At 38.3% G+C, this 13654-nt stretch overlaps 1 protein-coding gene across 2 annotated transcripts; it reads left to right on the top strand.

Moving 5' to 3' along the window:
- The first annotated feature begins 13 nt into the window (after nucleotides 1–13).
- On the top strand, nucleotides 14–12490 carry PSMA1 (proteasome 20S subunit alpha 1). 2 transcript variants are annotated; one of them, XM_032641452.1, is made up of 10 exons: nucleotides 14–156; nucleotides 1467–1511; nucleotides 1965–2066; nucleotides 2187–2290; nucleotides 4175–4263; nucleotides 4887–4957; nucleotides 5076–5205; nucleotides 6394–6473; nucleotides 10712–10822; nucleotides 12125–12490. In XM_032641452.1, the coding sequence occupies exons 1-10, from the start codon at nucleotides 154–156 to the stop codon at nucleotides 12179–12181; spliced, it is 792 nt and encodes a 263-aa protein (XP_032497343.1). In that variant the 5' UTR covers nucleotides 14–153; the 3' UTR covers nucleotides 12182–12490. The 2 variants fall into 2 exon arrangements, with proteins under 2 accessions (XP_032497343.1, XP_032497344.1); XM_032641453.1 differs by lacking the exon at nucleotides 14–156 and adding an exon at nucleotides 390–580 and having other exon boundaries at nucleotides 12125–12488.
- Nucleotides 12491–13654: the final 1164 nt, after the last annotated feature.

Genomic DNA, 13654 nt, shown 5'->3' with positions numbered 1-13654 from the left:
AGCCTATCGACATCTCTGGAATAGACTGCTCTACCCTGCGCCACCACCTTCAAAGTCCCGCAGACTTCTCTGTAGATCGCCTAGCGGAAGTTTAGGCAGCGCTGCTCGGTCAGCGGGTTTTCAGGAGGCCGAAGCCAGCCTCGCGCCGGAACCATGGTGAGTTGGAGTCCGAGCTCAGGCTGGGTTTGGGCAGAGGTCCGCCGGCTGGGGTTGGCGAGCCGCCTCGCCTGTCATCCTTAGAGCGGCCCGAGGCCACGGGCCGTGGGAACCTTAGCCGAGTGGAGGGTTCAGGCAGTGATTCAGCATCTCCGGCCTGGCCGGGAGAGGGGAGGTCGGTAGTTGGTGTGGCCTTTTCCCGGGGTTTGTTTCGCTTTCCACCGGGCCTTGAACAGAACCTCCTCGGACTACTAGACGAGTTCGCCCCTCAGTTTCCTTCAGTCGAGTAGATTCCGAGCGGTCCAGAAAGGCCCCTAGTGCTCTGTGTGGGAGAAAGGGAAAATGGGGACTTGAGATCTGCCTGTACTGCCAAGTGCGGACTTGACCCCAGGGTTTGGGTTCCTGGACCGCGTTCATTTTCCAGGTGGGTCCCTCTGTAATCTCTCCCTCAGAGCTCGATCAGAAAAGGCCCTTTTCAGTCACTTTGTCCAGTCACCTAGTTTTACAAATGAGTGAACCGAAGCTGATAGAAGTGATGGAATCAGGGTTACAATATAGGGCTCAGGGCTTGCAGACCTATGTCTGCCATTCCAGCCTTCAGCTTGCTCACCACCACGATTAGTCTCCCAAGTACTGTGCTGGTGGACTTGTTTTAATACCGTCCTTAAAGCAGTAATGGGTCTGTCGCTGTGGCTATTTGTGTCCGCTTCTAACTTCCTGGGGACATTGTGTTCATTCATTCAGTATGAATGTTTCAAAGGCACTGTTTTAAGCACAGTGAAGGTTCAAAGATAAATCAGACATGTCCCTAATCGTAATATAAAGTAGAAAGGGACGTGAAGATAAAGAACTGGTGGGAGTATGTTTTGGGATTTGGGGAGGAAAGATGGAGAAGACTTTAGGAGGTAGACATTTGAGCTAGTTTAGGGAAAAGTAATGCTTTTGACCATTTATTAAGGTCCTGTGTAAGGGAAGAGCATAAGCAAAGATAGGAAGGAAAGTGGACACATAGGAACTTTAGTAATTGACTGAACCTAAAGTGGGTGCTATGGACAGTGTTAGAATTGGAAGATAGGTTGGGAGGATAAGTCCCATCTAGATTTGCTCTCCCCTACCCAACTAGCTCCTTGTAAATGTAAAACTGGTTTGCAGCTGAGTACAGTAGTAATCTTCCAATGAGGTTGCAATAACAGTCTTTTGTTAATGTTAGATGAAAACAGATGGAAGAACATTTTTTAATGATAGATCTTGTTAAGATTTGGGATTTGTAATGTTCTCCTGTTAATAAGTCTTTTTTCATTTACTTTCAGTTTCGCAACCAGTATGACAATGATGTCACTGTTTGGAGCCCTCAGGTAAAATGTTTTATGCTATTTCTATGAAGTGGTTTTTGGTGGCTGCAATGTGTTTAGAAACTTATGGGATTGTGGGCAGTGAGAAAATGGAATATCATCACTTTAGACTTTTCTGAAACCTGAATGTATCATAAAAGTAAGTTTCCTAGTTTTTTTTTTTGTTTGTTTGTTATTTATTTATTTTGGCTGAGCTGGGTCCTAGTTGCGGCATGCAGGATCTTTTTAGTCGTGGGATGCACACTCTTAGTTGCAGCACGCATGAAGCATCTAGTTCCCCGACCAGGGATCGAACCCGGGCCCCCTGCATTGGAGTTTTACCCACTGGACCATCAGGGAAGTCCCAAGTTTCCTAGTTTAACTATGTTCACCTGATTTTGGGGATCTCTAATTTTAAATATATAAGAGGGTCTTGTAAGATGACTCTAAGGTATGTTGGGGTTTTTTTTGTTTTAGGGCAGGATTCATCAAATTGAATATGCAATGGAAGCTGTCAAACAAGGTTCAGCCACAGTTGGTCTTAAATCAAAAACCCATGCAGTGTTGGTTGCGTTGAAGGTAAGTAAAGCAGTAAATATATCTTCTTCCTTTAGAAAACAACTGTCAAATGTAACTTTCACTGTATAGATAATAAAATTGTAAACTTGTTTTTCTGTCTTAAATAACGTCTCTATTTAGAGAGCACAGTCAGAACTTGCAGCTCATCAGAAAAAAATTCTCCATGTTGATAACCATATTGGTATCTCAATTGCGGGACTTACTGCTGATGCTAGATTGTTATGGTGAGTATGATCGTGGAAAACAAAAGAAACATCCCTTTGATTCATAATTGATTACATTTCTAGAAAAGATGCAGATATTTTAAGAAGTTGTCTGCCAGAGTGCTTATAAGTTAAGATCATGAATACCTTAATGGATTTGGAGTCAGTTACTAAGTATTCCATTTCTTGATCACTGCAGTATTAATTAATAGAATTAATCATATTAATATTAACGCTTTTGAGAAGTCATTGAATAATGTCTTACTTGATAACTCAGTATATATTGTTTGATATCAGGTCTGAGAAGAGCTTGACACTTTTTTCAGGTTTCTAAGGATCAGCTGAACTACCCTTGCTTTCTTTAACACATCAGTATTCATTTGACATTTATTTTTTGCAAAGCTCAATACTGGGTACTGCAGGGTATACAAAAGTGAATCAGACATAAATCTCATCTTCTAGGAACTTAAAATCTAGTAGAATATCTGTAATACAAGGTAGAAAGTGGAGAGTAACTGGTATATTTCTGTGAGAGACCAGAGGAGATAAAGATTATTTCTAGTATTCTAGTATTCATTCATTCAGTATTCAGAGGTGGGGCTTTGGAATCACACAGTCTTTAGTCCCCACTTTTAGCACTTAGTCTGATATTGATCTAGTCACTTAAACTCTCAAATTTTTTTAGTGTTTTTTCTAAGGTTACTGATAAATAGCCTAACATGTAGAACACTTAACACAGTGACTTTTGTTGTGTGTGTTGGGAGGTGGGAGGTAGTTAGCCAAAAGTAATCTCTTAAGTCTGTGATTTAATTAGGAAAGAAGGAATATAAACACTAAGGAAAATAATAATGTTTAAAAATTTTAAGTTATCTGGCAAACCCCCCTGCTCTCTTAGGTCAGCAGTATAGTGACGGCATTATTAGTGATGGTTTCTTTTAGCTGTTGAAAATGTAATATATGTTGTGCCGTCAAACATTTTATTTAACCCAATCTGTCCAAAATATTGTCGTGTCACAGGTAATCAGTATAAAAACTTTATTAATGAGATGTTTTACGTTGTTTTTTTGTACTAAGTCTTTGAAATTTCATGTATATTTTGTACTTATGGTACATCTCAATTCAGACTAGCCACTTTTTCAGTGCTCACTAGTCACATGTGATTAGTACCTGCCATATCGGGTTTTAGACAGCCCTGGGAAATGGACTTAAATGAAAGTAGAGAACAAGTAGCTTGGTTCCTGCAGCCAACATTTGATCATCAGATGTGACATACACATAAACTAGACAAAGCAGCATGAAAGAAAAGTACATATCCATTTCTTGTTTATTCTCTTGGCTTTAATAGTTAGGCATGAATTTCCTTTTCCCCTGTGTTATACTTGCTTGAATCTTGTCAGGTTTAAGAGTGAGACTCAACAGTCTAGTGTCTGGTATCTCCTCTAGAGTGCTGCTTATGGATAGAAGTAACGTTGGCAGGACATGTTAACAGTGCCATACTATGGATTCTATTTCTTGTATTTGTTCTATTGGGAAAATTTTCATTAGCTTTCAAGAAAAAAGCACTGTCTTGTTGACAGTGGGAAGGGTAAGAGAAGAGACATTGCTCTTTTTCTCTTGCTCAGCCTTTTCTTCTCTATTCTATAAAGTGCTCTGAGACAAAGGTTATCTAGAACTAAGGAACATTTTAGTCATAAACATAGTAAGATTGTGAAAACTTTAAGGTTAGTCATTTAAAATTTAGAAGGAAGAGTTGGTATAAAAATGCATCCTTGTGGCCATGTCTTTGTGGTTCCCTTGTATGGATGTAATTCATGTAAATGTCTAGAAGAAAGCAAAAAGAAATGAAATTATTTAGAATAACTCTCTGTGATTTGAAATTACTAATTTTTCTTGTTTCTTTTTTAGTAATTTTATGCGCCAGGAGTGTTTGGATTCCAGATTTGTATTTGACAGACCTCTTCCTGTGTCTCGTCTTGTATCTCTAATTGGAAGCAGTATCCTTTTTATTTATGCATTTATTTTAGCATTTATGGATGTGGACTTTAAAGGGTTTTGATACTTTATCCTTATGTTACTTATTAGGAATATGATAATATATAACATGGGTAAGATTGTGAAAACTTTAAGGTTAGTCACTTTTCAATAGCGGAATGTTTAAAATTTTTAGAAGGAGAGTTGTAGGAAGTTTTACCATGGAAGAATGGGTCTAAATAAGAAATTGGGCTGCTCTTTTATCAGCCCTTATAGATAAGCAATTAATATTTTCCAGATACAGATAAGCCAAATTTCAGAAAAACTAAGCATCATTTTTAGAGGAGATTTAAAATTTTTTATTGGTGGTTCTAGATGTTCCCAAAAAATCCTTGCCCCTTATATCCAAAATGAATGAGATTCTTTACATCAGAGAAAGTCATTTTGGTAGCACTCACTTTGGATTTGGTGGATAGCCAAACATTTTTTTATAATAAGCCAAATAAATATTTCTCTTTTATTTTCTTCTTCTTGTGGTGGATTATGCAGCAGTTAAGAAACCAGAGTTCTTTGTTAATAATGTTTAATTTGAAAATAAAGATAGTACTTTATACCTTGTTAGAACAGGTTCTTTAACTAGTTTAAGAAACTCAGATACCAACACAAAGATATGGCCGGAGACCATATGGTGTTGGGCTGCTTATTGCTGGTTATGATGTAAGTTCGCAGAGTATTGTTATATTTTAATGATTTTTTAAAAACTGACTAGAAGTTTTCTAATTTTTAGCTCAATCAAAGTGAAGAATTATGTAGTGTATTTTTCTTCTCTTTGTAGGATATGGGCCCTCACATTTTCCAAACGTGTCCATCTGCTAACTATTTTGACTGCAGGGCTATGTCCATTGGAGCCCGTTCTCAGTCAGCTCGTACTTACTTGGAGAGACATATGTCAGAGTTTATGGAGTGTAAGTGATTTTTTTTTCTTGTCCCCTCCAGTCTTTATGTAGTGAATAAATATAGTATTCTAAATGAAGAAAAGTATCTGCTTTACAGAAAGAATATTAAAAAAGATTAAACCCATGAAGTGTATATTATTTCTGTCACACATACTAGCTTTTACTTTCTCTGGCTACCACAGTAATTTGAATCATCAGTAGAACTTTTTCAAAATATAAATATGTGTCCCTGACCTTGAAGATTCTTGATTCAGTTGGTCTGAAGTAAGTGTGCCCCAGCCAGAGTTGAGAGCTACTGTACTAGCTACCAGTTGTAAGTTCTGTTTACAACTTTTAGTTTTCTGAGATTCTTATTTTTAGCCACACAGACATTCTGCATTAAGTAGTCCATAAATAAATAAGAAGTCAGTGTAACTGTGGGAAAGAAAGGTAAAAGATGTAAGGTGTGGTGATAGGGCAGGTTTTTGAGTAGTTTGCTTATGCAAGGCTCTTGGATTTTAACACATGCTTTTTATGCATCTATTGGGGTAATCATCTGTTTTTTTTCCCCCTGTATTCTATTGTGATGTATTGCATTGCTTTTGAACATTAAACCAACTTTGCATTCCTGGGATAAATCCCTCTTGGTCATAGTGTATAATATAAATTATATATATATATATATAATGTTTATTAAACATAAATGTTGCTGGATTCAGTTTGCTGGTATTTTGTTGAGGTTTTTTGTGTATATGTTCATAAGGGATATTAATCTGTAGTTTTACTTTCTTGTGGTATCCTTGTGTAATTTTGGCATCAGGGCCAAAACTACACAAGGATAGTTGTACTGGCCACATACAAGGAGTTGGAGGCTCCTTTTATAAAGAGCAAATACAGTGGTGAGCATTCCACAGAATACATTATATGAAACTTTGAGCTGTATCATTTGTGAATCAGGATTTTGATTTAACATATAGCATAAGAAAAGGGTAAATTCAGTAACAAAAATCAATTATCCTCTCATTAAATAAAATAATAGCAATCTAATAATAGATTATTAAAAGATTATATGGCCAAACTTTAGACTTTTGGGTTTTTGTATTATGATGTATTTAGTATGTGACAAAAACCATGATTTCAGACTATAGGGCTGACAAATAAAAGAAGCCTAGCATGAAAATGGAATTAAGAAATAATTGTTAATCTATTATATTTTAGGCAATTTGAATGAACTGGTTAAGCATGGTCTGCGTGCCTTACGGGAGACACTTCCTGCAGAACAGGACCTAACTACAAAGGTAAATATCACATTTCCCAATTGTAGATACTAACATTACGGTTTAATCATTTATCACATAAATGTAAGTAATAGAGAAGTTTGTGTACTTACAGTTCTTCAATTTGCAAGTTGGTTGCCTTGGCTCATTCTCTCACTTTAAGATGTTCACTAAAAGGGACTGATTTTGAAATGATTTTTAAACATTTCTTTTTGGTATAAAGCAATAAAAGCAGTATGTCTGAGGTACAATATTCTTCATTTCTTCAAGAAGTAGGAATATCATCATATTTTTAATTCAGTGAACAAATATGTACATTGAGCACTTACCACATGTAGGCAGTAGGCGTTGAGAATATATAGTAAACATAACAAACATCTTGGCATTTTGGGGACATACATCCAAGTGGGGGAAGAGAGACAGTATACCCACAAGTAAATTATATAGGATATTAGAAGGTGATAAATGCTATAGAAAAAATAAAACAGGTTAAGGGGAGTAAGAGTGACCAATAGGGTGTAAGAAGGAGGTGTGGTGGGTATAATTTAAAATAGAGTGGTCAGGGATGGCCTCACTGAGAAAGTGAAATTTGAGGGAAAGATCTAAAGGAGGTGAGTGAGTGAGCTATGCAGATGTCTAGATCAGTATTCTTCCAGGGAGTATAATTACAAAGGCCTTGAGTCCAGAATGTCCCTAGTGTTCGAAGCAAGGAGGCCGGTAGTGTCAGAGTCAGTGATCAAGAGGAAGAGAAGGAATGAAGTCAGAGAGGTAATGGAGGCCAGATTGCGTATGTCCTATAAACCATTGTAGATGCTTTGGATTTTACTCCCAGTGGGCTGTTAGAGTTTGAACAGAGGAATACCATGGCTTGATTTAGGTTTTAAAAGAGTCACTCTGGTTGCCGTTCTGAGAACAGATTGTAGTGGGGACATGGGTGGAAATAGTTTCAAGGTTGTTATAGTAATTCAGGTGAGAGATTGTGGTGGATTAGAGCAGAGTCATAAGAGTTGGAGATGATGAGAAGTAGTTCAGTTTTGCTTATGTTTTGAAATTAGAACCAAAAAGGTTTGCTAACAAATTGGTTGTGGGGTGTGAGCTTAAAAAAATAAATCAGGGGCTTCCCTGGTGGCGCAGTGGTTGAGAGTCCTCCTGCCAACGCAGGGGACGCAGGTTCATGCCCCGGTCCGGGAAGATCCCCCATGCCGCGGAGCGGCTGGGCCTGTGAGCCATGGCTGCTGAGCCTGCGCATCCGGAGCCTGTGCTCTGCAGTGGGAGAGACCACAGCAGTGAGAGGCCTGCATACCGCAAAAAAAATAAATCAGGTTTTTGGCCCGATGAGAGGAAGGAGAGATTTATGATTTACTGAGATGGATAAGACAGAGAACAGGTTTTGGGGTAAGGTTGTGGAGGAAGATCAGGCGGTTAATTTAGGACTTAACAGGATTTGAAATGCCTCTTGTTTGTCCATTTGGTGATAAAGAATAAACAGATATCAGACGTTCACCCCCTAGAGTTTGGTGGAGAATGGTCTATCCTAGAGTTACAAATGTTGGAGTCTTTGTGTAGAAATGGCATTTAGAGACTGGCCTGGATTAGATTTCTAAAAGAATCGAATAGTTAGACAAGAGGTTTGAAGACTTGGTTAAGGGCACTCTACCCTTTAGAGGTTGGGAGGTGAGTAGGAATCAGCAAAAAGGACTGAGAAAGGTGACGAAGAAGGTCGGAGGAAAACTTGGAAAATGAGGCATCCTTAAAAGCAAATGAAGAAACTGCAGTCATCCCTTGGAATCTGGGGAGGGATTTGTTCCAGACCCCCGCCCTTGGATACAAAATCTGCAGATGCTCAAGTCGCTTATATAAAACAGCATAGTATTTGCATCTTAACCTACGCACATCCTCCTGTATACTTGAAATCATCTGTAGATTACTTACAATACCTAATGCAATGTAAATGGCATGTAAATAGTTGTAATTGCAATGTAAACGCTATGTAAACAGTTGCCAGTGCATAGCAAATTCAAGTTTTGCTTTTCGGAGCTTTCTGGAATTTTTTTTTTCCCGAATATTTTTTGTTTTTCTTTTTTTTTTTTTTTCCTTTTTTTTGCGGTACACGGGCCTCTCACTGTTGTGGCCTCTCCCATTGTGGAGTACAGGCTCTGGATGCGCAGACTCAGCGGCCATGGCTCACGGGCCTAGCAGTTCGGCGGCATGTGGGATCTTCCTGGACCCCTGCATCGGCAGGCGGACTCTCAACCACTGTGCCACCAGGGAAGCCCCTGAATATTTTTTTTTTTTTTTTTCGGTACGTGGGCCTCTCACTGTTGTGGCCTCTCCCGTCGCAGAGCACAGGCTCTGGACGCGCAGGCTCAGCGGCCATGGCTCACGTGTCCAGCCACTCCGCAGCATGTGGGATCTTCCCGGACCAGGGCACGAACCTGTGTCCCCTGCATCAGCAGGCGGACTCTCAACCACTGTGCCACCAGAGAAGCCCCCCCTGAATATTTTTGATCCATGGTTGGTTGAATCTGAGGATGCAGAACCCACAGATAGAGGGGCCGACTGTCTTTCAAAGAGAAGAGAGTGAAAAATTGCCAATAGACCATGGAAGATGTGGACTGAGAATTAACCATTAGATTAGCAGTGATGTCTCTGGGACTTGACTAGACAATCTTAATGGAACGGTGGGGTAGAAGCCTGATAGGAAAGGAGTCAGGAGAAAATAAGAGGAGAGAAATTGGAGACAGCTCTTTGGAAGAGATTTTCTGTTGTGGGTCCAGAGAAATAGGGTGGTGGCTGGAAGAGAATGTAGTGAAAAAAGGGTTTTTTGTTGTTTTGGTTTTTTAAGATAGGAGAGGTTACAGCAGGTTTGCTGCATGGGTATAAGAATAATCCAGTATCAAGAAAAACATTTATATAAGATAAAAATGAGAAAAACTGCTAGACCAATTACCTTGAATAGCACACAGGTGGAAAGGTAGGCCTTAGAGAGGAAATTGGGCTATTCATTCCCAGTAACAGGAAGGGAGAGAATCTAGGGACATAGATACAGGAAAGAGTGGATACTGTGGGAGCTTGTGAACATTCTCTTCTGATTGCTTCTGTTTTCTCAGTGAAATAGGAGCAAGGTTTTAAGCTGGAAGGAGAATGGAGAATATTAGAAAGAGTTGTCCAGGGAAGGGGAGATTGAATGATCTAGGGACCTGTATAATACAACAACCACTAAAGGCCTCCTTGAGGTTAATGATCATTAACTAAAGTGAGATCAGTCAGCATATTATAAAATCCATTTTGTTATAATGAATGGATAATTAATATTTAATATGTCTATGAAGACTTTATAGCCTGCATAATCTTTTTAAACACTTTTTTCTATTATGAAAATAATATTCTTTCAAAAAAATTAGGAAAGTACATTAAATTTTTAAAATTTGTTTAAAATACCTATAATGCCATCACTCCAAGATGACTGTCTTTTAAAATTTGGGTATACAGTTGACTGTTGACATTTACAACTTGGAAAAGGTTGCTCTGGCTTCCTGATTTCACATTTTTACTAAATCATAGAGAATGCCCTATATATCCTTAATACCTCAAGTTTTTGCTGAAATTTTAATCTTACAGGAGCTCTTTTGCACTGGTTCACTGAACACTTTAAGAATTGCTTTTTAATTTTTCCACGTAGAACATAGTTCCAATCCCCTAAATTCAACACTTTAGAACCCAAAATTTATTTCCCTAAGAACTATCATGTCTTAACTTACACATGAAACAAATTAGATTATTTCTTAGAAGTTAGGGTTACTTCCTAGCAAAGCGGTTTGTTCCCTCACACTGGTCTTTGCATTCCCATTATGAACAAAGTTGCAAATTTCTAGGTGACATAGACCTTTGGAATTATTCATGATTATCAAAAGTGAATATTAGGGACTTCTCTGGTGGTTCAGCAGTTAAGACTCTGTGCTCCCAATGCAGGGGCCCTGGGTTCAATCCCTGGTCAGGGAACTAAATCCCACATGTCGCAACTGAGACCTGGCGCAGCCAAATAAATAAATAATTTTTTAAAAAGTGAATATTAAATCTGTAAATTACAAAAGTTTACTAGTTTTCTTCTTCCTTTTTTCCCCAAGTATTTTTTAAGTCTCATTCAAGTGCTATATAAATTTTTACTCTGCTTTTTTCCATGCAACATTTTATCATAAGCGTTTTTCCAACCTAAATTCTCTTGAGTTTTAATTTTTACCTTTTTTTTTTCCCCTCAGAATGTTTCCATTGGAATTGTTGGTAAAGACTTGGAGTTTACGATTTATGATGATGATGATGTGTCTCCATTCCTGGAAGGTCTTGAAGAAAGACCACAGAGAAAGACACAGGTATATAACTAATTATAAGCAAGAGACTTCAGTTCTATTGTTCCTACCATGACTGTGTAAATCTACCACTTTTGTCTTTAATTATTGAGATAGGCTCATAATTCATGTGGCAGTGGGAAAACTAAGAACTGACTAAAGTAAAATACTGAGGGGTCAGTGATCTCCATAAAACACAAAAAGGGTGATTTGGTTACCTATTGCAGTTTCTCACTTCTGTGGGTTGATGGGCTCAGCTAGATAGTTCTTCTGCTCATCTCATTTGGGGTCTCTCAAATGTTCCAGTCAGTTGAGGGAGTGGGGCTGGAACATCCAAGATGGCTTTACTCACGTGTCTTCTTTACTCATACTTGCTAGGTATCTTAGAGGGACAGCTAGATGGCTGGGACCTCTGCTAGGATCGCTGGGCCTCTGTCCACGTAGTCTCAGGGCCTCTCCTTCACCAGAGTATCTCTAGCAGGGTAGCAGCTCAGAGGTTGCAAAAGTTCAAAAACTGAGAAGTGCAAGCTGCCAGGCATTCTTAAGGCTGAGGCCCAGGGCTGGCACAGCATCACTTCTGTACATTCTGTTGGTTAAAACAAGTCATAGGGCCAGCCAAGATCCTACCAGAGTGGGGACTGAGAGAAAATTCATTGGGGACCAGCTTGGGAAACTAAGTTGGCTCTTCACAAATATTGAGAAAAGGATCAAGAAGTATTGGTGAATCTCAGGTTAAATACTAGCCTTTTTTTGTTGAATGTTTAGAGTACACATTTGCTTTTGTAGATGCTTTTTTGATTGCTGTGTAGTTGAAAAAAAAAACAGTCATGAATTTCTTCTACAGCATGAATTTTTTTTTAACATGTTGGTATTTGGAGGAGCAAGATTTGCATTATTTAACTGCTATTGGTAAGAACCAGCACTGTTGGGAAGAGTGCAGTGGAGTACCATACAACTGCTTTGTTTGAAAATATTTTTGCTGTGTTCATTAGTGCTAAAGAGTAAAAGAATGTCTAAAATGTGCCAGTATTTTAAGGCTAGTAGTGATAATAAAAGGAAAGCCTTTATTCTTGATCAAGACAAATTACGATGAAACGCTGGAATTGTTCAGTGATGCTTAGGTTTTCAGAACTGTAAAATTGTATCTATTTTTTTAAAACCCTTTGTTCAGAAATTTTAATAGGACAATGAACCAAAATTGAGTATCCAAAATGTCTGCTAACTCCTTTTCTCATAAATTTTTTTTATAACACAATGTTTATGATTAAAAATATATATTGGTCAAGTGTTCTTTTTACATATTTTCTTTTTTCTTCCTCTCTTAAGCCTACTCAGCCTGCTGATGAACCTGCAGAAAAGGCTGATGAACCAATGGAACATTAAATGATAAACCAGTCTATATATGTATTATCATACATGTAAGAATGCAGGAACACGTATTGATGACAATAACCTATACTTTGAACCAAAAGATGCAGAATGGTGGAATGGTATGTTTTAGGAATCAGTCCAGATGTGAGTTTTTTCCAAGCAACTTCACCAAAACCATATAATGGGGTGCATTTTCTTTAAGAGCGTCTCTATAATCATTTTCTAGAAAGTATAGTTATCTGAACTGACGTTTTTATATGAAGAACATATTGTCTTTGTGGTTTTAAAGACAACTGTGAAATAAAATTGTTTCACCTGCTGATGTATTGGTGTTTTGCTTTTTAAGCAGCTTCAACTCTAAATAGTAGTCTTGAGATTACAGCTGTGTCATCATCATGTGTGGTCACCATGTTTGCCAAATTAAATTGCCTTATTTTTAGTGACAGGAAAAATATTACCTCTTATCTATAACAGCCTTATACTAATGCCCCAGTGTATGGACTGGCTGCATGAGAATCCATGGAGATTTGGTCCAGAATACAAATTTTAGGGTTCAACCCTGGAGATTCTGATTAAAACCTAAGAAACTACCACTTTCTAACAATAGTAATAGGAAGTTTAACATAGGAACGATTTTTCTTTCCAACCAGCAGGTGGCAGTAGTGATATCTCTGGTCTGGTCTCAGTGTAGGGAATTTTTGCAAAAATAGCAAAAGGGAAATTTAATCCCAAGCTATAATTTCCTCTTATCCTGCCCAGCCCTACTTCAGCATAATCTTTAGGCTGCATTCCATTATTCCTATGAACTGTGTATGTAAATATTGCTGTACAATTTTTATCTTAGACCATGCAAAATGAAATTAGAGGAAATCTGTTTTAAAAAACAAAGCCAGTAATCAAGAATTTTGCTGCTAAGAAGCCTAGAAGAATTATTTTATTTTCTGAGATTCATATCTTTCTAGAGAGGAGCAGTTTGTTTATAGATAGGGAACTTGGATTTTTGACCTAATTCTATTAATTAGCCGCTATTGGCTTTGAGCAATTTACTTAGCCTTCCCTTAGGGAAATCCTTTGGAGAATTATTGTGAAGGTTAAGTGGGAAAATTTATGTGAAACTTAGTAGGTTTAAATCTCTGTGTGACTTCTTGAAGGGAGAGTGGTAAGAGAAATTGGCAACCTTGTTGAAGGAATGACCTCTGACTAAATACAGGAATGTGGAGATGTTTGTCTCCACTCTGGAATCAGCCTCAAGAGTCTGCCATTTGAGCTTGCCATGAGGCCACCAGTACCATTTGACCTACAATGTAGTCGCGTCAAGGATATGTAACTCACAAACACAAAACAGTGAAAGAGGGAGTCCTCCTACCTGCCTTCAGACTCAGCGTACAGTCTGGGCAAGGGAGCATAAGTGAGAAATTTCATAATCTGCTCTTTCCTCAAGCAGGTCTCCCTTCCCATGTGCCTTTTACTGTGTGAGCTTCGTCT

This window comes from Phocoena sinus, chromosome 8 (genome assembly GCF_008692025.1).
Source record: "Phocoena sinus isolate mPhoSin1 chromosome 8, mPhoSin1.pri, whole genome shotgun sequence".
In the NCBI taxonomy this organism is placed as follows: domain Eukaryota; kingdom Metazoa; phylum Chordata; class Mammalia; order Artiodactyla; family Phocoenidae; genus Phocoena; species Phocoena sinus.
Note: the sequence above shows the minus strand (reverse complement) of the source record. Positions and strands in the feature narration are given on the sequence as shown.